Source organism: Athene cunicularia (genome assembly GCF_003259725.1).
Source record: "Athene cunicularia isolate RWA chromosome 5 unlocalized genomic scaffold, athCun1 chr5_part3, whole genome shotgun sequence".
NCBI classification, from domain to species: Eukaryota; Metazoa; Chordata; class Aves; order Strigiformes; family Strigidae; genus Athene; species Athene cunicularia.
The window spans coordinates 1,319,098-1,346,153 of record NW_020799103.1 but is presented as its reverse complement, the minus strand read 5'-3'; the positions used below and the strand labels follow the sequence as shown (position 1 = coordinate 1,346,153).

The 27,056-nt window shown below is 42.3% G+C and overlaps 1 protein-coding gene and 1 long non-coding RNA gene across 2 annotated transcripts in view; both read right to left on the bottom strand.

Moving 5' to 3' along the window:
• MICAL2 (microtubule associated monooxygenase, calponin and LIM domain containing 2) overlaps positions 1 to 25,592 on the bottom strand; it is a 124,605-nt gene extending 99,013 nt beyond the window's left edge. The window contains exons 1-2 of the mRNA XM_026850856.1: positions 25,414 to 25,592; positions 4,108 to 4,457 (exon numbers count right to left, since the gene is read on the bottom strand). Of these exons, the coding sequence (XP_026706657.1) occupies positions 4,108 to 4,371 (264 nt within the window). The 5' untranslated portion in view covers positions 4,372 to 4,457; positions 25,414 to 25,592. The remainder of the gene's footprint in view (positions 1 to 4,107; positions 4,458 to 25,413) is intronic.
• LOC113481332 overlaps positions 1 to 27,056 on the bottom strand; it is a 658,441-nt gene that overhangs the window by 593,248 nt on the left and 38,137 nt on the right. The gene's annotated exons all lie outside the window — the stretch shown is intronic.

Genomic DNA, 27,056 nt, shown 5'->3' with positions numbered 1-27,056 from the left:
ATACACTCTGCAACTAGCTGGATGAATTCTTGTTCATCATATTATTATGTTTTGCATGTTCAAAAATTTGGAGAGACATTCAAACCGTAGCATGGTGAACAACATATGTTAAGCCTTTAATTTTCTGCAAGTGTCTAGCTACACTTAATTTCATGAAGAAACATATAATCATTACAGACTCCAAGCATGCTACTCTGCATTCAGTAGTAAAGGATGAAAAAGAGAAACTTTGCCAGGATAATAAAGCTGTGCTCTTTTTCTAGACATATTTGCAAAAAAAAAAAAATCACAGTATGATTTCTAGAGTTTTGGCTACTTGGGACAGACTTCTGTTTCTCTGTAGTGCTGGTGAAGTGTGCAAATGCCAGCTCCAGCTGGCTCCAGCTCTGAACAGTATTCCTTCCCATTTTACAAGTCTGTGATGGAACTGTATGTTTGATACTGATTTAACATACATACAGACTTCTACAGTTTCAAAAAATGTTTTGTTTCTGCCCCAATTTTTGCATGTGCCTCTGCAGCACTTAGTTTTTTCTTCTACAAAGAATTAGCAGGGAAATATAGTCCACAACAAGGCAACTCAAACAGAAGTGGCTTTGAACTGCTTGAAAATTGTTCAACTGCTTTTATTCATCCAGTTTAAAATCATATCATTGTAGAAACTTTGAAAGCCATGTTTGGCAATGTTCTTCAAGAGCAGTTAAGACACAGGACTATTGTTATTTAGTTGGAGTGGAACATTCTCTACGTATAAAACTTGTGTGTATTGTAATGAGTAACTTAAGTGTGGCTGAACGGTTTATAAGCACAAAAATCAACAAGTACAGCATTCACCTCTTAAACAGTGTGAAAAAAAAAAAAAAAAAAGAGAACAGTTTTGGGTAAGGCAGCAGGTTCTATCTCCTCCAAAGACAGGGAAGATAGCAAGGAGCCAGACAGATTGCAAAGCCATATCTGAGAACTAAACTGCAGACTCAGCCACAGAGCTCACGGCCACAACCTCATACAAAGCCTTCAAGTCATTTTTTTTTTTAAATGATGCCTACTAGCAACCTTGACTTTGTTTACAGAACTGCAATTGCTAAAATCCACTTAGCTCATTTTTTGATCCTGCTTTAACAAGTAAGATTTGTACTCAGGGCTGATCTACTTCAACCAAGTCCCCAGGCAACTCCACAGAAGCGAGTGCTCTCAGGATTTAGCTTGCTAACTCCTGTTTGCCTGCTTCACTACTAAAAATGGTATCTGGCATAACATGCAAGAAAGACAGAAACTTAAAATCACAAGCTGCACTGAAGGAAAATCATGGTATGTATATTGTAGGCTAATCTCTCTGCACTGACATCTTGGTTGGACTGCCAGCATTTCTGGGAATTCCTTATCTGTAAGTGGGGCAGCCAGAGTACAGCCCCACAATGATCAGGGAGTCCAGTCTTCTCTCCACATATCTCCTCTCATTCATGTCAGATAGCTGTCAGAGCAGCCGGTGACTCACGTGTGAGGAATGTTTGGGAGATATCCCCACAGAGCCCACAGACTGCGGCTCCTGCTTTCATTCCCAGCGATCTGAGGATTCGTGTTTCACTCCTTAAATCAGTGATGACACAGCGCAGTGCAGGTCTGTGCTTGGTCCAGGCTCATAATGAACATCTACAAGTATTTCACAGAGTATCTACATGCACAGTGTTCACATACAGACATGGTATATTCATTTGCAAGTTGGTTATATGTGCATCAGATACATCCAGAACTTTCTGCAAATACTTACACCATACCACTAAAAATAAACCTTTACTCTCCAAGAGCAGTAATGCCATACTTTCAAGACTGTGGAAGACATCAATTAGTCTCCTGCTTGGCAACCTTATAAAGCATTACACAGGCTGTATTTTGTGTACCAACCGATTTCCACAAGTCTTCTCACCATATATAAAAATTCATTACTTAAGAACTTTGCAGAACCCGGCCTTGGCTTTATAATGTTACACTTGAGGGAAAAGGACTTCATTTTTACATTTCCCATGGGTCTTAAAACTGCTTTTTTGTGTTACAGATACCTCCTCAAACTAGGCATGGAAACTTGGACCTAGGGCTCTATGTGAGGTGCATGTGGAGTATCTCCTATAATTTGTTAGTCAGACACTGTCTCATTCCTTTCCTTTCCTGCCCGTTTTCATTACAAAGATGCTCAATGACATGTGTCCAAGGCCTTTTCAAAAGAACAAAGAGGAGGAAGGAAGCACAGGTCAAAAAGGGAAATGAAGGGAAAAAGGAAGGGAGAAAAACAGAGGCTGTCAGGAAAGCAGTGCAAATAGCTGCAAAGGCACTCTTCATTTTCTAAAGAAAACTGTAGTATGGACATTTATTACCTTAGAAAAAGTTAATAATCACTGGGAGCTTGTTAAAAATGAATAAAACCAGAAGCCTCTATATGTACTGAAGGTATGTGGTGGGTACCCCAGCTGGACACCAGGTGCCCAAAGCCGCTCTATCACTCCTCTTAGCTGGACAGAGGAGAGAAAAGACAACAAAAGACTCATGGGTCAAGATAAAGACAGAGAGAGATCACCCACCAGCTACCATCATAAGCAAAACAGACTCGACCTCGAGAAACTAGTTTCATTTATTACCAAATCAGAGTAGGATCATGAGAAATAAAATCTTAAAACACCTTCTCCCCACCCCTCCCTTCTTCCTGAGCTCAACTTCACTGCCAGTTTTCTCTACTTCCTCCCCTCAGTGGTCCCAGGGAGACGGGGAATGGGAGCTGTGGTCAGTTCACCACCCACTGTTTCTGCTGTTCCTTCCTCACACTCTTCCCCTGCTCCAACATGGGGTCCCTCCCACAAGAGACAGTCCTCCATGAACTTCTCCGATGCGAGTCCTTCCCACAGGCTGCAGTTCTTCACAAACTGCTCCAGTGTGGGTCCCCCATGGGGTCACAACAGGTGTGGCGAGCTTTTAGTAGCACAAACCCAACACAAGATACCATGGTGTCCTCCTGCCCAGTCCTTTTGAGACCTTTCAATGCAACGATACAAACAAGAAGAAAAAGAGACTTGCAACACCGCCTGTCTACTGAGTCCATAAAATAACACTTCAGCAATCGTTTTAATTAAAAAGCCCTCCAGTTTGGTGTCTAGTTACCCTGCAGTGTGCCCTTCCTCTCTGTTCTACCTCTATACAGTCAAGTAGCCTCTTAAAACCCACCCTTCTTTGGGGCAACATTTAGCTGTCATTTGGCCTTAAATAACTGAATTGCTCTGAGACAAAGCTATTAAGAATATTCTGTGATAGCTAAATGAAACAAGTGGCATGAACTAGAATGTGCAGTTTTGTCAACACCATTTATACGAATGTTCAGTGGTTCTCTCTATCAAAACATGGTATTGCATGCTCTGCTGAAGAGCAGATCGTTTCCTGTCCTTTACACAGCCAAGACGACCACATCCTTCAGTAACTACCACACAGCAATTATCTACAGTCTGCTTGCAAAAAAGCAGTTACAGACAGTACTTAAATCCACAAACAGCGCAGCACTTCCTTCTGCTTTTGTTTAGCAACTAGAGGCAACGCTAGGTGACAAAGACAGCTCCCCAGACCTCCAAGCAGCACTTTCCAGAGAAGAGTTTAAGAACTCCTGCTGAAACACATTTGGCCAGCCCTGGTCTCTTAGAGCACGCACCAAGCAGCAAACTGCGGAGCCTGCTGAATACGCCACGATTTGCGCCTTGCACAGTCCTGTTCAATAAAGCAAGTAGTTCCTGTGACCCTAGAATGAATGAAGCCTACTGCCTCAGGAGTTTACATCTTATGCCTGATTGATGCTGATGTCTCAAGAGGGCAGAAAACTTTTTTGCCACAATTGAGGCAAAGCAGGGTGCTTTTAGGATCACTCTTCCATGCTGTGTGGTTCCACAAAGCTTGCTGAACAAAAATACCTGAAAATTTGTCAAAATCAGTTGATATCAACCATACTTTCAAAAAGTATATTAAAGGGAGGGTTACCTGAATGGACACATTGCATGCGATGGTAGAGAACTTGCTTCTACAGAAAAACAAGTTTAAAAGATTAAGCAGTGAAATCCAAAACTGAACTCCACTTACCTTAGTGTTCATACAAGATTTTCCACGTTTATACTCTTTGTGACTTGCTCTTTTATCAAGCTTATTCCACAAAGCTTTGGCCTTCCACGTGGTCACTCTTGACTTCAGTTTGGTGTAAAAGTTTCTATTGTCCAAAGGATCCAATTCAAGTTGACGAGTGAGAATATTAAAGGCCTGAATAGTACCTTTGCATGTTGATGCTTGTACAAAGTTTTCAAATATCTGACCAGCTTGACTGTATTTTTCAACATCGTTTTCCCCCATGTTCTGAGAGAAGTGTTTGAAAAGGATTCAGCTGGAGCTGGGGTACAGGTGATCAACACCACCAAGTACTTCCAAGCATATTATTCCTAAAAAAGACAAACAGAGGTCTTGGTTAAAGCAGGTTCTGCCTAACAAATTAAACCCACAAACTGCATATCCAATATGAACATAAAAACACAGCATATGGGGACTGGACAGCCAGGTACAAAAAGTTAGTAGTGGCACCTAAGGTAAGTATTACAAACGAACATAACATACTTGTGCTGTCACGACATCTACTTTGCAAAGCCTGCTATGAAAACTCCAGCCTACTGCTTCTAAAACAGCCAGCTTCACCGAAAGCCCGAGGATTTCTTTAAATTTTGTTCAGTAAGTGCTAGATAACAGATGAAGAAAAAAAATTCAAATGTCCAGATGATTTTCTCATGCAGAATTTATGTCGCAGCAAGTACACCTCTGGTAAAGTTTTGGTCTTCAGAATTCTTAGAAACCTGCAGCCAAAAGTCAACACTATTTGAGGGAATTTTCTCCTGTTGCACAAGCTAGGGCCAAGACTGCAGCTTAGCCAGAGCAATTTAGGATTGGCAGAATCACTTGCCATGAGCAAACGCACAAAACAGGCAAAGCAGAAACAAGTTTCACCAGAACTGAAGAAACAGAAAACAAGTAACCACAGAGAGCTCCTCTTTTTCTAACTCTCTTGCCAAAACGAGAAAGAGTTTGGTGCTGCAGTGCATACAAAGGAATTTTATCTCCACATGCTAAATGCTGAAGGTGTGTGTTTGGAGTCTTACCTTGTCCTGCGCTGATATAATGGTGTTTGGCCCACTAAGCCCCAGTGGCTTTTCCTAGTAACATGATCACTGTCCAACTGCGCCTGATATTCCAAATATTGCTCTTACAGAATATAAGGGTGTTATTCTAAATCAACATAAGCTTGAAAGAACTAAAATATGTTCATTGTGGCACTCCCTTACCTTCATTTAACCTTACTCTCAATTTCTAATGGGGAATGTCTTACAGTCAGTCAAGGTCTACAGGAAATATCCAATTGGTTTTCACATTTTCCAAGAAAATTGTTACAGGTTATGTATCATATCAACTTGTCCTCAGAAGAGGGTCTACCTGGACTCAAGTCCAGAGATTTGAGTCATGTATTCTTTTTCTTGCTATTAAAGAATTATCTACCAGCCCAAGAAACCAAAAACTAAATCAATGCTTGCCTAACCTCCCACATAATTAGTTATTTTGCTTGGAACATCATCTGTTGGCTGATAGTTTTAGAATAAATTGTTAGAAAGGCCTTTGAAGTTATGCTTTTTAATTTAACACTGTTCACAAACTCCTCACTCTCTGCCTGCATTTCCTTCAAAGAAAAAACATAACCAGTGTATTTAAGTAAAGAAGAGACCTACCATGTCTATCTGACAATCCTCTAATACAGAAAAATATTACGCAACTTAAAGAGATCCCATTGGGAGATATAAGGAAGCATTTGGAATACTCACATTCCCTGGCTGCACTCAAAATAAATAACCTTTGTGTGCACATCATCAGTCTGTTGTTGGTTTGTGGGTAAAATAAATTGGCAATGTTGAGAGTCAGACCAAATGTCATGATTAGACATTTGGTGCCAAGAATAAGTCAGGAAATTTTTGTTTTCCCCTCTGAATACTTCATTTATAGTATGCTCCATGCCCTTTTTCTGAAGGACTTTGTGGCTTTGTGAAGTACAAGCACAAACATTCTGCATGCCCCGACTTCCAGAAAGTCTAATTTTTCAAGAAGCCGAGTGCCATGAACTCCCATTGACTCAAGAGGAGTTCAGGACAGGCAGCACCTTTCCAGGTTCCAGTCCTCAGTGCTGACCGAGCAAACCGCCCCAGCTGCGTGCCGGCAGGAGGGAGCCTGCCCACCTTGGCTACCCCAGCGCGGCTGCCAGGGGGCCCGTGCTCCCCTCGCCACCCTGGCTTTGGGAACGCAGAGACACACAGCGGGTTTGGGGTTCCGAGGCCAAGGGGAAAGGTCGGGATCTGCCAGGCGAAGACACTGATACATGTCTGGGCTTAAGCTTTAGACACGAATGCTATTACAAGGGGAAGGCAACACAGGGCAACTACAGATAGCAACAGCACACCGTAAGATGCTACACTGCTGCTTACACAGCTTGATATAGAGGCACCCCAGGATTCAAAACCCATTAAAAAAAACCAACTAAAATCAAGATAAACACTTACTTTACTGATTTCCATACCTGCCTAAGATATTTTTTATAACAGAAGCAAAATATTTTTCTTTTCTCTCAAAATAATTATGAATAGCTTCTTGGGGAGTGGGGAAACGTCAGTGAAGTGTTCTGCTTTAGACAGTTCAGCTAAGGGAGTGGCAGCCAAATTAGGTTTTCTTAAGTCGCTATAAACTCACATGGCTACCGCCTCAGTGCTACCAAAGACTGACCAACTTACTAGCTATAAAACAATACTCGCTCTCCATTGTTTTCATTAGCTCACCACAAGACTTCTCACACTCATATAACACAAGTATCTTGAACAGTTAACTCTGGCATAACTGATAAGCAAGCCTGATCACAAGCTCTTTAAATTAGTATCTTTTCCGCTCACAGAGAGATCTTTATAGCCTCAGCTGTTTCCACCCAACAAGGAAGCTGGGGAAGAGAAAAGCTGAAAGAGTGAAGTCATATCTGAACCAACCAAAGGAAAAGAGCAGCATGTGCCAGGGCTGATAACGGTGAGGAGACAGAGGAGATGGTCAGCAGGAGCCACTGCAGGCAAAGGGAACGGGAGGAAAACATTTTTAGGTTGATGCCAGCCAGTGGAAGTAGGTGCTGCACACACGCGCATGTCAGGCCTGGGCTTCCTCTGCCTTTCTACTGGGGAGAGCGCAGCTGGGAAGGACAGCCACACCACCTCCCCCAGCCTTACAACAACCACCACCACCTGCAACACCGCAAAGCCAGACTGAGGCTATTCATTCTGGGCACAAAATCTCCGAGACCTTCCAAAACGCTCCCATCCTGTCCACACCAAAACGCTGTGGAGCGGCAACTCAGAGACATTTGCTCACCAGTGAAGCATTTCTCCTCGCCATGTCAGAGGTCATGTTCTCCAAAAAAGCCACGTTTTGTGGTCAGAAAGGCAGGATGAAACAGCGGACTTGGGTTACTGGGGTTTCTGGCTTGCTGGAAACACTGCTTTTCTTTCTCTTTTTTTTGGCATGAGCACTGTGTTGACAGATGACGGAGAGGAAGATGGTGCTCAAAGCATCCGCAGCTCATGGAAAAGTATGCATTTTTTTCTGAGGAGTCACCAATATTTCACTGTAGTATTGTACATAACTCACTAGAAACAATGCAATAAGCACAAGCAGCTGCACGGAGTAATTCTTAACTATAATTAAAGTTTCCTGATCTGTAACTGTCTCAAAGACTTAAGAGGCAATGCATAAACTGCTTACCTACAGTGGAAAAAGAACAGTGTTTGGGGAAATGTGCCAGTCCTTTGATTATTATATTTACCCTTTTTCTTCCATCATCATATATCATATGGGGATGAAATATAGAACCCCTAGCTGAGTATTGATGCTGAAACTGCAAACTACCCTTTTCAAAGTGACCACTGAACTTCCTCTGGAGGCACAAGCCAAAAATATAATGGAGTTTATTTGGAACTTTTCTGAAATGCTACAGAGCCCAATGAAAATTCAGGCTTCAGAAAGGAAGAGAATGAGAGAGAAGGAAAGAGTCTGGACAAACAGATCTTTTAAGTCAGAACTGAAGCATCCACGGGTCAGATCCACAACTAACAAGAGCTGCCACTTTAGGTCCCACGCATGACGTATTAAGCACACGGAGGAATCTGGCCCTCCACGCAGGAGTCTCTGGAGGGCTCCCAGGCACAAAGCGCAGACCCTGGGCAGAAGGGGCACATTCTGATGATCCCTTCTACCGTAGCAAGTGAGCCCAACCTCCTTTCCGCCTCCAGTCGGGGGCAAACAGGAAGGTCGTAAGAAAAGCTGCACAGGGCTGCTCATGCTGGTGGCTACCCAGGGAACAAGTGAAGAGCTTACTGTAACTTACGGAAAGCCGTGCAGAGGGGACACAGAGGAAGCAGAAGTTAAAGCAATGGGGCATGTACAGAAGCAAATGCTTCCAGTCTTGGCTGATGTTTCCTGTCAGTGAAACAAGCCCTGTTACTGCAGATGATTTTCAGAATAATAAAGAAAAGCTTTCACTGTCAGCAATTCCACTAATTATCACTAGTTAAATGGATGTAGGGAGCTGGTTCACAGCTGCACATGAAGCCTCTCAGCATAACACAGCTAGCAATAACGTTGACACATAGGAATCATTAAATGAAAATAAATTTTAGACAGCAGTACCATGGGAATTGCTTGTCACCAGTGCTCTGAGGTAGTATACCCAAAAATTTAAAACCATTTTTGTCTTAGTTGTCCCACTGGAGAGTACAACTCTACTTTTAATTAAAACTTGCAGCACTTAGTCCTTCCTTAGTCCCCTAATGGTCAGTTTCTAATATTTCAGAACATGTTCCTCAGGGAGATTGGAAAAATATTTAAATTCCCTGCATTTTAATACCACTAATCCTGATTACACTCTCAATACAGCCCTAATTCTGCCATGTTTACCAAGAATAAATTCTTTTATTAAGACTTCAGTTTGGCATGCAGGATACAATACATTTATTGTTTGCTTACAGTTAGAAACATCAACAGAAAGGAAAGACTGGATTCTGCAGCATCTGTAGTAATCACTTCCTTCGGACCTCCCTCATCATCAGTAAAAGCTGCAGTATTTCTGCTGTCTCTTCCTCAACACAACTGTCTAAAATCTCAATATGATTATGGTAAGTGAAATTTTCAAGTGAGGCTGGCTGTAATACAGGACTTCCTAGGTATTTTAACTTAGTTTCTACTGACATTAAGCACTTTGTTTTCATAGTGACCATTTTAAATATAATTATTTCTATCTGAAGGAAACAGCTTTCTGGTGGTTTGGTTTCTCTGCATGTTTTCCTAGAACTGAAGGAAAAAAAAACAAAAAGAAAAAAATATATCTGACTGATAATAACTGAAGCTGTCCCTGGCTTTGCTTATAAAACTAGTTAAAACACACACAAGTACATTTGCCTAAAATACTTGTTTTCTGTCGGTGACAAATAGAAAACACATTTCTTGAGATGCATAGTCCTAACAGAAACATCAACGACCAGAAATTGCTTCTGAACAAAGCCTCGCAAACAGTCTCTCTTCATAAACAGACAGATTACTTTTCTGTATTTTTATAAAAAGCTGACTTCCACACAACTCTTGCAAAATAACTTTTCAGGCCAAGTATGGAATTCAAAACAGTTCCTACCGAGACACTCTGTGCCTATGAACTTACCAGGTTACTGTACACGCTATCAGCTTGTTTTGCTGGAGTTATATGAGACATTTCAAACACAAGCCTTCCAACAAGTGCTGCTGTGCCAATTTAACCTGCTACATCTGGAATCATACCACAGTAAGAGAGCTGGAAGCATGTGCACAAGTACACCAACACTTCGCAGTGAGGATTTTAGATATGTTCACAAGGAGCATTAAATCCTACAGGTAGGTTGTTTTATTTTAATCTGCCACACAGACTAAGTCACATTCCACACATTCTGAAGTTGAAAGCTTTAAAAAACAGTCTAGATTGTTTTTCGATATTAGTGGTCTGAGCTGTGCAGTATTGCTGTGGGAATACACTAAGACACTGACAAGTAAAATGAGATCAGCCACATAAACCAGCTCCGTTCATGCAGACACACAGCAGGGGCACGGTAAAGCATGGGATGATGCCCGAGGGCCCACAGGCGTAATCCCAGCGATGGAGGCTCAAATGCCTGCCCCAGCTGGGCACTGGTGGGCCAGGCACGCTGCACTAGCTTTGCCACATGGCCACCCTTGCAACCCGAAGTTCAGATAACACAGAACCGCAAACTGGCGATCGCAGCGCTCACAGCATCCTGCCCCTGCACAGGAAGGTCTGTCCTGGGAGCATCACTGCAGCCACCAGATACTCACTTTGCAAAGCACGTGCACAATTATGTCAAGGGAGTGACAATACACAGTTTTCCAGGCATCTGTATGCAGCATATACTTAAAACTGATCATCAGAAATACTGATGCCTTTTTGCGGAGTTTTAAAATAAATTAATATTTTTTAAAAAGTAACAGTGATGTACCTGTACCACTGGAAATTGTAACTCTAAACTTTTAAATCTAATGATTTTGAGGAAAAATGTCTCTAGCCCAGTTATTCCGTGCAGGTTACAGTGAATATTTAAAAATTATCACCTCTAACAGGGGTCCTAAAAGCTCTATTACTAGATCACAAGTTTCCATATAGTCTATATCTACAAAGTTCATGCAGTCTCTATCTACAAAGCTAACTGTACAGGATTAAGCCAGTCATTCGGGGTTAATGTTATACACAAACAAGATACTAAAACCTGACTCTTGTTTAGACTGGTTACAAGAACGAACATTTTTCAGCTCTGTTGCAGTACATTAGAAATACAATATAAACAACTGTAGAAAGTTTATGCTGATGTTTTCCTCAGTTAGGATAAGAGCAAAGGAAAAAAGTATACCATAAGGATAACACCAGCCAGCAAGTAAGTGTACCTCTTAAGAAAAGGCACCTGTTATTTGAAGTTAGAAAGATGTTATGAAAATACCGTCAGTGAAAACAATTTAAAGGACAAACTTCAAGCTCTTTGAAAATCCTGCCTTTCTTTTCCTCTAGTGACATTTAATTTCAAGCTCACAAATCGGAACAGCAGAGATACAAAAGTTAATCACAGAACAGGCAGCGGGTTGGTTGTTTTTTAAGCAGCACAAGATCTTCTAGTTTCAATAAGAAGTTAGGACACTGGGCCAGACTAATTTAGAGAACAAGTGATATCCTACCTACCATTACAGGAATCCCATCCAGCAGGGAGGCAGCAGGGCCAGGCCCACGGAGCAGAGGCAGATGACACAAGAGGATGATGGAGAGGGAGCTCTGGCACACTCTTGCCTGGCTGCCAGTGGGAGCTTTGACATCCCACTCCCTCTCACAACCCCACGTCCTCCTCTGCTCTTCACCCCCAGGTCACAGGGAAAACTGAGATGTGTCTGTGAAGAGCATGAGAACATGTATACCCGCTAGCTGACAGAGCTGTGTCAGCAAAACCCCTGCTATAGATGCAGCTATACCAACAAAACTGAGCCACATTTGGCAGCAGAGGTTCCTCTAGTACAGCTTCCCTTTGTATGCATGGGGACATAATTATGGAGGTAAATACACCATGAAAAAGAACAAACACATGAACCAGGAAAAAGCAGACTCTCTTAGTCAGCAATCATGGAAATAATGTTGGTTCGTGACACTTTGAGAATAGGGATAATCCAGAAGGATGGGGCAGCTAGATAGGCTGTGAACTGACACAGCAGCACGAGACTGCCAAGGCCTTTGGCAGTGCCTGAAGAGCTGTCATCACATTTCCCGGCCCCCAGCAGGAATCGCAGGGCAGAAGGGGCCACCATCGGTGCCTTCCTGCTCTCTCCAGCTGGAAGCCACCCTGTGTCCAGATACACCGTCCCCTACTGTGGCCACTCTTGACCCAGAGGGACTACGGAGCAGAGAAAGGTGACCAGCACCGCTGCTACTCAAACGGAGAGCTGCAGAAAAATATCAGCTGGAGACACCAGAACGTGCCTCGCAGTGAGGAACCAGAGAACTGTGGATACCAAAATAAGACTGTCTTTTGTTTCCCCTCGGGATTGCTGTGAGAAAGGAAATTAATGTTTGTTTGGGGTTTTTTAAGCAAAAATATAAAATTTTGGCTGTGCTGAAGGCAACTGCCCAGGATATGTTTTGGAAGAAGAAAAAGAACAGCATCAATGTTAATTTTCACGGAGTACATGCCAAAAGCTCTCCGGAGTATACTTCAGCTTGCCTTTCCAAGTGTGGATCTCTGGTTATATGTCTGCTCTCCAGTATGTTTCTCTCTGTTATTCGGGCTGTAGCAATTACCCAAGAGCTGAACAGGAGGAATAAACAGTCACCCCAAGGGCTGCGAGACCCCAAGAGCTCCAGACCACAATAATTCATTTGGCAGAGCTGCCCTATCTGTAGACATCAGACTTCCAGATCAGTAACCAGGATTAATACACTGAAAACACAGACAGCACTGCATTGCCAATCATCAAAGAAATAAAACATCCTGGGCAGTATTTCATACGCATACACATATGCTTTTAGTAATCAACGCATTCCATTGTTATAATTTTTTTAATGCAAGCTAGCACACATTACTACCTGCAGCTTACTGGGGTATTAATGTTATCAGTCGTACTGAAATTCATGGGAACCACAAGTAAGTTAAAGAAAGAAAAAGAACTTTAAAAAAAAAGCAGTTTTGGGTTGTGAATGCTAGGTTCCTTGGTTAGAGCAACGTCATTTCACCACCGAAAACCAGCTACTGAATGACAGTAGAGAGCTGCAAAGCCTCTCCCAGACAAGTCAGCCAGAGGGTGGTGGAAAACCAGAAAATTTAGGTTAAACATCAAACTCTGCTCCAGGGAACATTTACATGAGAAGAAAAAAACAAAGGAAGTACTGGGATTGCTTTATATGTGTTGTTTTTGTCCTTGTAAACTGGACCCATAGTTACCAGAAGAGACTAGAAAAGACACTGCTTCTGAAAGTAGAAACAGTATTTTTGGAAGAAAATGTTCAGGACAATTTCTACCCTCTCTCAGCCTTGACTTCCCAAAAAATGAAGAAAAACAAAGTATTAAAAACCCAAATAAAGATTCCAATAGAGTTACAAAAACATCATCCATTTCTGCTGCAGAAAAATCCTCTCAAGCAAGAAAATACATCTTGAAACATTATTTTTGGGAAACCCATCAGAAAAAAAACAAACACCAGTGGGAATAAAATGTTAGGAAGCAGCCCCTTCAAAAAAATCCTCTGAGGGTGTAACATCATTAACCAATAATAGGAGAGATGACAAATGCATCACTGTTTTCACAAGGCAAGCTGAGATATAGTCAGAATTAAATTATGATTCATCTTCTCCAGCACAAAAAAGATTACTAGAAAATGTGAAACAAAACCCCCCACTTTTTAACAGTAATTGTTTATCACACAGCATGGTTCCAAAAGCCTGAAGCTTAAATACTCAGTTGATCCTGTCAACAACATTACAGGTCAGAGGTGGATGCACCTTTGCATGTTGCTACCACTTGCTACCAGTCACCTGCCAAGCAGAACGACCTGCGCTTCAATACAGAGCTGATGTTATCATCAGGCTCTTCATTAGTCATTCTTTCATTTAGAAAATCTATTTTTCCATGTATGTGTAGTTTACTGCATGTAAGTGGGCAGACACCATAGGAACGCAGGCACTTCTAAAGAATAACGCCAGGTTTTCTTCTAAAAAGTTACTTTTCTCACTGTCATTTAGTCCTAACATGCACTTTATAGGAGATTCAAAATTTCTTAATGAAAGAATGCATCCGTAGGGAGGCTATGGCCAACATCAACACACACACACACATATATATATAAGTTAACGTCAACAGTGCTTTCAAAGAGTTGAGCACGTGTAAGTGCAAAACCATGGCAGGTATGTTAGACACAAGCAGAAAGCCCTAAAGCAGCGCTACCATTTCATTCCCATATAGTAACAGGAGGTTACGTGTAACAGCGACAGCTGTTTGGGGATCCTGAAATGACATCATGTGGTGACTACATGTTGCTTACTTGAGTATAATGTTTGCAGTACCGGAGCAGATTAAATGCACCGCATTTCTTCCCTTTCAACAGCTACAGGGAAACAGAGCTGAAGCTGCTCTGGTGCCTCAACTCTCACAGTCTGTAATTTTCAGAGAGAGAAAGGATGAACTGGTTCTGGGTTTGCAGAGTGCCTGGTACACAAGGTCCTGATTAGAGCTGGCTTTGTGAGAGAAAACAACAATTTAGGAGGGAAAATAGTTTACAGAAACCTCTTGGGTCAAATTAGTTTTGCTTCAGCCCAGCCCAGCCTCTGCCAGCCAGCTGGACGCCCACTGGCCCATGCCACAGTGCTGACAGCCCCCAGGGCCACACTAGGGAGGGTGTGGGGTGCCTGCGCCCTCGCCCCCACCACCGCGGGCTGCTCATGGCCCCTGCGTGGTCTCCAAGGCTGAGCCCACACAGCCTGACCCCCTCCCTCCCCACGCCTGCTCTGCCAACAGCAGGAACTGTCAGAATAATGAAAGTTTTTTCTTAACTTCTGAGCAGAAGAAAACCCAAATTCCCTTCATCCAAGATGCTCACATAAAGGAAACCAACTGAAGATGTGAAGATGTATTTCGTGATTACAGTTCCTTCACATATAGTTCAGACAATTTTAATATCCCCCAACTTATAGGTACCAAAAAAGAAAACGGGCAATCGACCATCAGAAAAAAGGATGGAGAGAAAAACTTCTGGATGCAAGCTATTCACAAAGGAAATATTCTGAAGTTCTCCACTTTACAAATATGACTTCTAAAATAGTTTTGTTACTGAGCCCGAGACCTTACATTGGCTTGGACTTCTCCCCAGTTTTACATTAGCACAGATTTTTCCCTCTCTTCTGCATACAGGTAAACAGTATTGCTTTTATTCGCTGAAATGTGCAACCAGATCTTTATCTACACTCCAGTAATCAAGCCTTAGTTTACCAGGAATAAAGAGTTAGCTAATGCCCTAATACAGTGCCTGTATTACCACTGTGATTAAATGCTAACGCAACCACTGCCCCAAGAGCTATATGCAAAAACCAGCACAGCCTTTGTTGCAGCATCTTTCAAAAGTAGGACATCCTTGGAGCTCACTGCGTGGGGCTCTGCGTGTTCATAAACCCGTGGAAACAGCACAAAACCAGCCTTTACTTGTACTGCACTTCCTTAGCTATTTCATCACAGCCCGCAGCAATCTGCATCTGGCATCTCGCTCTGCCACTGCCATCACAGCCTGACTTCTGGCCTGGGCATCAGCAGGCGGGTGGCTGGTGAAGGACAGGCACACACAGAGCAGGGCAGATCTGTGTTTGGACCAGACCAAATCCTGCCATTGCCTCCGGCACAGCACAGTGACAGTGCTGGTGAGGGATGAGCAGCTGAAGGACCCTCATGCAACACCGTTCATTACTCTGCTGCAAAGAAAATCCAAACTGGCAGAAACACCCCTAAAGATAATCTAGCACCTTTGTAAAGCACTGGGGTGGGGGAAGAAAAAAAAAAAAAAAAGAAAAAAGAACTTTAGAGGTACTGTTGGACTGATTTTGCTCTTCAGCTTTTCTTTCCAGCTGGGGTTTGGGGTTTTTTGTAAAGTACACATGAATATTTTCTTCTCCCCCCAAACAGTTGCTTGAAACTGCTCCTTGGATTACCAGAGAGAAAGAGCAAGTGATGCACTGTGTAAAGCACAAGGAAAGCAATGAGATTTTCTGAAGTAAAAGCGGAATTATGATTCATGTGAAATTGCAGCATTTCCCCTTTCAATTTTGAACCGAAGTTAAAAACAGGTTCTTCGGTACATGCTGCACCCACAGGCATGTGATCACAATTGCGTTTCAGGTATTGTGCAGTTACTGCACGGAGAGAACAAAAAGACACCAGGAGTTTTGGACAGTTGGCACACCATGTCCAAATGCATACCATCTGCACAGCATGAGCTCACTCCCATCGAAAAGAAAAAGTGAGTCAACGTACAATCTAAACCTCAAATGAAATAATCTGAGGAGGAAGAAGGATGGAACAAGTTTAAAGTTTATATGAGCTCTGGAAGCAAAATTGTCAAGGAACAGTGCTTCTTTTTGCATGCAAGTCTGCAGCCAGATAATACTTAAATGAAAACTCTTAAACCAGTAGCCAAAGGAAAAAAAAAACCAAAAAGACACACCAGCATGAAAAAAGGTCATATGCCAGTCAAGATATTTCCATACTGCACTTCTAAATCAGAAATCCTTATGAAAGGGAGGCAGAAATGGAGCGCAACAGTTCCCAAATCAGTCCACTCCTTTAAAGTACAACGCGGGAGTTTTTACCCCTGCCCCATTCCTGCCAAGTGCAGATCACTATGAAATACATTCAGTTCAAATACTCCAGAATCTCCCCTGTGCATAGCACAGATTATCACAGCAAAGGCTTTGAACATCGCTGTCTCTTTGATGGAGCTTCTGGTGTCTGGTGCAGCTCGGCAGGATGAGGGCTGCCTCACCTCATGCCATCAAAGCTAGACCGAGCAGGACTTCTTCACTGATGCCATCGGCTTCAGGGAGTTCCTTTCAAACGCGGTCCATCAGACATACCACTGGCTGCATCTAGGGAAAACGGGCTCCTTTCTAGCCAGATTAACCTGCTGCCTTAATCTGCCACATTTAAAGCCACACACACAAAGATCCAAGGGTCTATTACAGTGATTTAAGCACATATCCCAAGGCTCCTGATGCCACTAACAATGCAGAGCCTTTCATGAAAAACTCTTCCCTTTTATTCCCTATATTAGTTTATCTGTGCTACACAATCCAAAGCCCTCCTTGCCACATCAGGTATAGCTGGGGCTCTTCCACCTCTGCCCCTTGCTGACCTCCAACCTGGCAGTGAGCGTGCCCAGCGTACTGCCTCTGGGGGAGCAACACAAGCACGCCGAGAAAAATTCAAAAGTCTTAGTAACAAGGTGTTTGCTTACCAGATGCCCTAATGGTCATGTTTATTAAACAGAACAGCTTATTCCTAGCTTTCTATGACTAACATGATAGGATTCTTCAATTAGCAGCTTTTTTTTTTTTTTTCGCTGTGACAAAAGATGCCGTATGTTTTCATAAAAGACTAAAATAATTTTAAAGAGGTGTAAATTACAAATGCTGAGTTACACCAATGGCCACTACAATCTCCTGTTGTTGCTCGACAGATGTGCATGTGAAACTTTGAATTGAGTCTAAGGGAGATTATGAGAATAAAGTGCAGAAGGCAGCACTTTACTGGACTCCTAATATCCAGCACATCAACTAATTATGAATCAATTTTTGCAGAGCACGTTTCCCCAAGGCATTTTGGCAGGCAGCATATGGCAACGTGTGAACAGTTCACCTCGGTATTTTCAGGTCAGACTATACCCTAACTGCCTGAAAAGCACCCTTCATTTCTAAAAACAGAAGCTGACAGCTTTGCGCAGGCCCCATACAGCCATCTTGCAGCCGGGGCAGCTGCACTTACGTGATGACTCCTTTTACCTCGTGGCAGACCTTTACTGGCAGGGCCACTCCGGAGTAACCCTGTCTCGTAGCGCGCTGGCAGAGGTCTATTAATCATCAGCGGGTTAAAAGGTCAGATTAGTAAATCTGCTTAAGGCACACACCCAACAGGCAGGCGCAAGGATCTCAACCAAGGACATTCAGCACAGCCACTTCTCTGGATCTACAAAACACCTGAGCAGGCAGAGGGAGTGCTCACAGAGCAGAGACTGCTGTAACCGTACGGGCACAGGTGCCTCACCTGTTAATAAATACATGCTCGTATTTCCCAGACAGAAAACCCAGATTATTAGCAACAGTTACCAACACAATTACCACAGCAGTTCTCAAACACATTTCTCTACAGTCTTGCCTACATTCTGTTTTTCTGACCCCTATGAGGTTGCACACCAGTTCATCTCACAGCTTAAAGCTGAAAATTTTACTGCTGGGGGGTGATAGGAACATAAACTAGAATATAGGCTTAGAGGAGAAAAAAAATGGCAAAGAAAAAAAATGAATAAGCAACTAAAATACAATTTTGGTGGAAGAAAAAAGAACCTTTGGCCCAAGTCTCTGCCACTTGGCCAGTTTCTTACAGAAGTTCATGACAATTCTGGAAGTGACACTGACCAACACCTTCAAGTCACAGTACCTTGAGAGAAATTTTTAAACATGCTATACAAGCAAAGTGCAGCTGTTTCCACCTCCCCTCAGCACTGGCAAGGTTATCATTACACTGTGTCACCGCTGTAAAACAAATCCAGTCATCTACAATTGCACCACTCTCTAGAAGATGGCTCTGCTGAAAACAGGGGAGGGACTGCATCTGCTGGGGTGTGCCAAGCGAAACTCATCAGCATCACAGCACATGACTAAGCACGTATTCGGGTACGTCAATGCCCAACCACCAATTTGAAAAATAAAAGGTAATTTCTTCCTATCTCCCCGCTCCCACCAACCTGCAAATATGGGAAAAGACAGAACATTGCTAATTAAGTTTAAGAAGCCTTAACAAGAAAAAAAAAAACAAACACATCACAAGGTATGAAACAACTATTCACACAGGACAATGACTTAACATTCTATTTATGATTAGAATGTACCAGGTAAGATTAGGATCCTATTTCTAAAAATAGAAAGGTGAGTGCAGATACACTTGACAGAGACTATTCATGTGAATACATGCCTGTAAGGTAGGTAAATAATTAATGTAAATGTTGCCTTTTTTTGCTTAATTTTAATATAGTGAGAGGTAATACTTATGTTGTCAATACTAGTTTCTGATGACTACGTCCAGAACAATCAATTAGTTCTCATTTTAAACTCCCCAGACCTGGCAGAAAAGAGAAAAGCGCTCTCTCTTCTGGATATCTTCCCCCAAGAAAGCAGAACAATCATTAAAATCATAATGGAATCAACAGCCAAAGGGAAAAAACCCACTGCTTGGCTTCACTTCCTCCTCCAAAATGAAAAGCCACATTCATTCAGCCCTGCATCTGGCATAATAGCCCCACAAAATACTAGACAGAAAATCCATAAGGAAAGCAGGAAAATTTGGATTCAAAACATGAGCTGCTTCTTAGTATGACAAAGGTGTATTTTCCTCATTAGAGAAACAGTCATTAAAAATAAATGCAACAAAGGCTTCCATGAACTCATCGGAAGCACTGATCACAACCTTACAAAGCCTAGTAGGAAAGTTAGACAAAGTAATGAAGTCACTTTCTACTTTGTAGAAGTACCAGTAGCTTTCTCTGACGCTCTTCAGTGAACTCTGCGCACGGGTGGGCACGCTGGCTGCAGAGCAGCCGAGGAGGCAGACACAAGCAGAGCCTTGCCATTGTTACTGCAGTAGAGCAGATAAAACTGGAAAGTGGTTCACAGTCTCTTTGCACATGAGAACTATTAGAGTAAAAAAACCTGTGATATATCTGCATCGATACTCAAATTAAATCTGGTATACAAATGCAGACCTGCTATCCTATATATGTTATTCCTTTATTTATCTTAGAAATCAGCAAACTAAAAGACAAATAATTACAGAGCTCTTTTCCAGAAGCCAGTGTCTGTAGTTATGTTGGCTTGAGATTTCAAATGAACCAGATTACCTTTTGGACAGATATCGTATTAAGTTCTGGGTCAGTTGTGTCCTGTCGAATGTTTTACTTGTCAAAGAATCCACAAAGCTTTACCTCAAAGGGCAAAAGAGTTTCATATTGACATTACTTCGTAAAACTACCTGCTTTACCTGACCACCTGAAGGATGCATACAAATGCTCCGTTAAGAAAAGCTGAGTCAAGAAACTCTGTCAAACACAGTGTTAGGTCATTTGTGTATTTTATTGAATGTCATGTTGAACCTTGGATTTACCTTTGTACGAGGAAAGTATTGTGAGCAAAACACAAAAGCGTCTCACCTTGCTCCAAAACAGCCATGTAATTCCTTTTATTCTCTATTAATGCATGATTAAACATAAATGGTAGACAAGTATTTCAGCTCCGTAACTGAGCTTGAAGATGCTTCTACATGCAAGTTACTAATACCATCGATTCATTCATTAAGGCAGGTCATAGCTAAAGAGGTAGCTATATACAGGTTCGGGGGTATATATTTAAAGGCACGCATAAAGAAGGCCTTCAATTATTATCAAGCTTCTGTGTTTGTCATGAAATCGCATTAGAAACACTGCTGGAGCCCTCTGCATACAGGAAACAACAACAACTCCTTCCTTGGTAAAAAAGAAAAAATGGAGAAAAAATAACCCTGCCCTTTGCATTTCTGCAGAGACAAGTGTCAGATAAAGACCTCGTGAATCTCCTTTCCCACACTGAGTCCACCTCCAGGGGGGCTTCCAAAGGAATAAAGCCATTCCCCTCCGTACGCCGTTCTAGATTTATCTTGAAAATTGATACGCGAAGTATTTATTAAAATTACTCTGCAGAGAATACTAAAGGCAATTTTTTTCCTGATGCCATGCACAAAGCAGGTCGGCCTAGTGCACATCAAGCTATTCTGTCCCTTATCTAAGCATCAAAGTTACAAATAGGATGTGGCTGACCTGCAGCGCTGGTTATGCCGTGCTGTACCCTACAGAGCAGCTCTGCAGCCCGTGCTGGGGAGTGTTACCTCACTCACCGCCCCTCGGCCGCAGTCCCAGCTCAGATACCTGCACCCCAATACATACCAGGTACCCAGCGCTTCATTAAATATTTGGCACGCCGTCTCAAATTACCTTTGATACAGAGGGTTATTTATACATCATGGCACACTGCAGGCCTCTGCGTCAAGATAGCATCACACAATGCTCTATGTCAGGAATGCAGGCAACAGATTTAAACCAATCCCCGCTTCAAGACACTTTTACTAGGAAGCAGGTCAAACTGAGTAATATCCGTTTTATGCGCTGAAAAATGTATGCTATTCATTTCCAGGAAATAAAGTCAACCACCCTCATCCTTCTTCCTTCTCCCATACACCCCCATCAGAACAACAGAAAGGTGATTTCTTTTGTCTTAAGATGTTCACTGTTGGGATGTATTTAGTTCTTTAAACAAGCCCTGTTCTCCCTAATGCATTTGCTAGAACACCTAACGTTGACTTGGTGCAAGGGCAGTGTTTCAGAGAGTAATTACAGCAAGAGGCATTTGGTTACATCCATTGAATTCAGTTTGGAATATGCACCAATAGTTCGTATTTATGGAGCTTGTTTCCAAGCCTTTAACACATGCACATTTCTGATATTCAACCACATTTATGTTCTGAACACAAATACTGTATGGAAAAGTGCCAGCTGTTAATTAAAAAAAATCCATAGATAGAAATGGGAAGAACCTACACTCTGCATTCATCTTATGAAGCAAAACTCGGAAATATGAAAAATGGCTCCAGACTTCAATATTCTTCTGTCCCCTACAGCCATGGAACTAATTAAACAATTTTCTGAACTGATATAAAGGATGCTTAGGTGGCAACCACAGGTATTAGTAGCACTCAGTGAACAGGGAAAACCAAATACTGAGCAGACAGCAAGCAGTTTGGATCTGAAAGAGAACTCATTCACATAAATTATCCAAACCCAAATATCACATTCCATCAACAGTTCCTTCAGTCCAGCTAGGATGGAAATGAGACCTGGAGAAGGAAGTTCTCATCTCAGGATGCTCACTCCTTTACAGCCTCTAACAGAAGAAAAGCAATGGTGATTCAAGTGTACAAGTACATACTGTACCAGGTCCACAGCTGGGGCAAAATGATGCTGACAAGAATGTTTTTAATAAATAAAAGGCAGAAGTGGGTACACACTACCATGAAGTCAAGCCCAAGTACCTCCTTGCAACACAAGCCCTGAATTTGCTCCTAATCAGCTCCAATTGCTACTTAAAATTATTCCCCAGGTCAGCACAAGGTGACAGAGCATGAAGAAAATCCATAAGAAACAGCCTGGTAACAAGCATATACAATAGATGATCCTCTACTAAAGGAAGCTGATCTCAAGAGTAAGCAGAAACCAAAAACTGCCCAGCATCTTGCAAAGTTCCTTAAGGCTAATGTTTAACCATAGGGGTTTTTTCAGCTGGAAAGGGTGTCAGCAGAGAACACTGCGTTGCATTATTAATTTCTCCCTTGCTTTTAGCAACTGCCTTCAGAGACTGCATTTGTCTCTCTAAATCCCTCTGTGTTACTCCCCGTGTGCATAAGTTTAGAGGCCAAGGGCATTGCACATCTCTAACACCACTAACAGATGGGACTCACCTCAGCCAATAACACAGATTATACTCACTGCGATACACTCTCATCTGATTACATACAAAAAAGAATTCCACTATCTGCCAAACCCAAATCTTCTCAAAGAGAGAGGAAAACTCCTACTCTCCTTTTTTCAAAACTGTTAATTTTTTGCTGGATTCCAATCATATGCATTTTGCATATGACAGACTAGCAAAAACCAGCTTGGAAGACTTAAAATTTTCTAACTGGCTATTGGAGTTGCCTATTCAGGTAAGAAAATGGCAAAATATGTTATCTGAACCACTTGGTCTTTCAGAAGTAACACTATATAAAAAAACCCCAACCATAAAATATGCAGAGGAGTTAAGATAAGAAATCAAATTAGCATAAAACCATTTAAAGTTGATTACAAAACATCCCCACATATTCTCAACAAAAATTTCACGTGGTTTTGGAAACTCTGTTTCGATGCTACACAGAAAGATGACGGATGAACTGTAACACCCCCTTAGGCATTACTGAAGCCTACACAGGCAATAAGCTGCAAGCTTAAAAAGTCTGAGAAGGATTTATCGTGGACTAACAGATCCAAATAACCCGCTTTTTAGGAAGCCAAAACTCCCCAACACACTCTTACAATGGCAGGTGTAGTCATTCTAAAGCTGAACTGGTAATATCCACTTGGCTGAATGCAGCAAGTGCAGAAACTGCTGGCATGTGTTCAGACCAATGCAGACAAGATGCCAGTGACGAGAACAAAAGTTTAAATCTAATCCACATACTCCCATCACACAATTCAATAAACCATCTGCCTGAAGGAGTCAGGCCCCAGATAGGAAGCTTTCAGAGACCAGTTAACAAATCATAGCAAAGCGTCCAGAAACAGACAGGCAGGTGATCTCTGAACTCATGGATTGTCTTCAGAATTACTCCCTCCTCGCCAGGTTTTACCATTACAACTCTAGGGAGGAAAATAGCAACAAGAAATGAACCCAAGTTTCCTCCTAGTTACATCAGTGTTACTGGGACACCAAAATAAAAATAATTAGAACTTGAACTAAACATAAGCTAGAGCAGTAGTGTCTATCATAATTTGGGCTTGTGGTAGGGCCTGCCTTTCCCAACACAGAATGGGGCTTCTCTTGCTCCCCTCCCTGCACAGTAAATTACCAGCAAGATTTTGGAGGAGATAATAAAACAAAGCAACCCTTCCCCCTCCCGAGATATAACCCCTCACTGAATGGGGGTTATGAACCCAGAGCAGGAAGAAGGCTTGATAGCACACAGCTCAGTTTCAAGCGAGTCTGAATTTTTTCCCTTTCATGGAACTAAGAGTCTGAACATGACTAAAGATCATTTTGGGGATGTTTTTACTTGCTTGTAAATGTAACTATGCATAGATGAAAGAGTTATTCTTAGTCATCTTCTCCATGTCAAAAATAAACCCAGCAATTTCTAGAATGTGTCACAATACAATATTAACTACGTATCTGCACAGTCACCGAATCAGTGGACACTTAATAGCCTTAAATTAGAATGTCTGTATTTTCTGGAAACAGTCTAATGTACCGTGCTGGAATACCCCGAACTACTAATACCGCTTCTGAAGGAGTCAATCTGCAGCATAAACACCTCTGAAACCTGCAGTGATGAGCAAAGCACACAGTGTGCCATCCCTTGGCAGCCAGGCTGCCAGACACAGAGCAGAGCCTGCGTTTTCCAAATCAATGGTCACCTCACGCAGAAAGAGCTTGAAAAGAAAAGGTGCAAAGAAACAATTTGCTCACATACTAAACGCAGATGCTAAACGTGTACGATACGTGTACTCATGTACTATACGGATACAGGCGTGCCAGGCTGCCTGTACAGAGCAACCCCTCAGCCTTTCTGGAGCTCGCTGGCCCCGCACACAACACGCGAGCAAGCTGAGAAAACAGAAGGACTGTACAGGGAGGCAGACCTCCATTTCAGTCATCTGGAATTGTCTTTGTTTTAAGGGAATCAAAACACACCATGTCCCTAAGAAGCAAATCCTATTCCAGTAGAAAGCAGAGGTTTTCTGCTGACGCCAGGGGAATCAAATTGAGATGAAGGACTCCTGAGGAACAGATACACGTTACCAAGGACTCACAACAAATGTTACAGCTACATGGAAGAGTCCCAATGGGAAATATATAGCATTTGAAAGTTTTCCCTTGAGTTTTCAAGATACTAATTATAAAATACCAGAGCAGTGAGAGAGCTGGAGCAGATACAAAGTACATACTAAAAGAGGTGAAAGACTTAAAGCATACTCACAAAGAAACCGAAGGGCTATCACCTCTCTTGTGTTATGGTTTCTTACACTTAAAGAACACCTCCAGCCAAAAAATAGACACGCTCATCTCCATTAGGAGTGGGACACAGCCACCAGGCAAGAAGATGCTGCTTCAAAATATTTTAGAAAAAAAATCTTTTCAGATCATATTTACTTCTAGATTCTAGACAAAACTGAAGGAAATCTGAACTCCTCACAACCAGCAGTGCAACCACTCCCCTAATATCAGGGATATTGTACTGCATACACCTTTAGAGTGACATTAAGGCAACTAAGAAAAAAAATATTCAGATTTTCAAACAGAAATGACTTCTCATTTCTGTATACTTTTCTATACATTTCTATGTACTGGTTTGCTAAGAACTCACCTAGTTTTACAGACAGGGCAGAAAAAGTTATGTCACTTGCTGTAGGCAAGAGGAATTGAAATGCAGGATCCTTCAGTTTCTCATCAGAACTTCAATGCTCCACCACCCAGTATAAGATGCACCTCCAATCTCTTTTTCTAGTACTATGAAGAGAACAGCACTAACTAACGTCAAGCAGCATTTTAAAGCCTTCTTTTGTCATGTATCAACTTTACAGGTCTGTTGAATGGGAAATAACATACATTTTGCAGCAACAATCACGAAAAAGAGAACTGAATAAAGTGCATGAGTCAAATGCGCTGGTACCTGACTCGCCAGCCCCGTCAAAGCAGCCTCCAGCCTTGTGCTATGGAGAAACCAGGATGCAGGAGAAGCACCGAGAATTTCTCACCGCAAGACTTCAGCTGAAAAAGACCAAAACGCCTATGCTGTAAGTAGGTGTGCCCACTGCAGCAGCTGATCCACGGAATACTGCTGTCCCCGGCCTACACCGCTGGGCCCCGTGCGGCTGCTCCGCAGGCTCTGCTCTCTGCCCCACAGCGATAAGGAGGAGGTGGGGCAAGATTCAGGTCAGGGGAGTAAAGTGGCTAATTACTGCTTTGGGCAGCAAGTAAAATGGTTACAAAGATAAATACAGCACTTGTGTTTTAAAGATAGCTTGTATTTTCAAGCAGAGAACTTAAAACTGAACGTTTTTCCAGTTTCTGAAAAAGTGAGACATTACAAAAACTGAGACTGAACATAGAATTCAGTCTGAGTAAAACTAAGATCAAGGATGTGCTGAGTGTTAAGTGAGTTAACATAATTTTAATTCTTAAAATGTTTACTGATCTCATCATACAGAGGAAAAACTCTATAATATCCCTGGAGTTAGAAGCAACAGTTTGCTCATGCTTCAGTACAGTATTTCAGATGCATCCTCCAGAAAGGATAAACCCACTGTATTTAGATAAATACACAGGTATTCAAAGTAAGTGTTAATGGACATACACTTATTTACAGTGCTTGTGTAATTGACAACAGACAGGAATTCCAGTTTGGTTGTCCGATAATCTGTTTTCCACCCATGTAGTATAATTAGCAACCAATACAGAGTGGCGAAATGAGGGAATCAAGATGCCCTCTTTTCTCCCAGATCAAGGCATTTCACGAACATCAATTAGATGTTAATATCCCTGGGAGGCAAGCCTGACAAGTCTTATTAAACCATTTTAAAGATTAGGACACTGAGTCACAGAGAGATTAAGAACTTCCTCAAAACCAACAGCATAGTCAGAGAGGGGGCAGCTGCACCCCAGGCAGGCCTGGTGGCACGAGACTGCACTGCTCCACCTTATTACAACATTTAGAGTCTCTACGGGGGAAAAAAAAAAAAAAAAAAAAAGTCCACCACACTCCCATGAAGTTTCCTGGCCATGCCAACATGCCTCAGTTTTGACCTGCAGGGACCATCTTTAGATACAAGAATGCAGTTTGGTTTCCACGCTCAGATGGCATTTTGGCCGAAAGTACCAGCAAGGCTGCCAATCGTAAAGGGTTTTAAAGTCGGCAGAGACCTCCAGATCTTTTTCCGATAAGCTTGAGAGGGAACTTAAAACTTTTTGATACTGGTTCAGCCCTACAAGCCTAGGGGCAAATAAATCTACAGTCATCATCAGTCTTCGAGCCAACTAGTTAGCTGAATTCAAGTCACATGCTGAATTTGCACATTAAAAAGGCAGCGAACATGACAAGACAATTGCTATCGGAGTTAACGCATACTTCAAAGCGCGAAGAAAAACCCAGCAGAAGCCCCGTTCAGAGCGAAGCGCGAGCAGAGGAGGATGTTTCACGGACTAACACGGCGGGTCCGGGCTCCGAGCCCACCGCAGCGCTCCCACACCCGGGGAAAGCCCTTGGCCGCCCGCGCCGCCGAGCGCTTACCGCCCCGAAGGGGTTCGCTCCCCCTG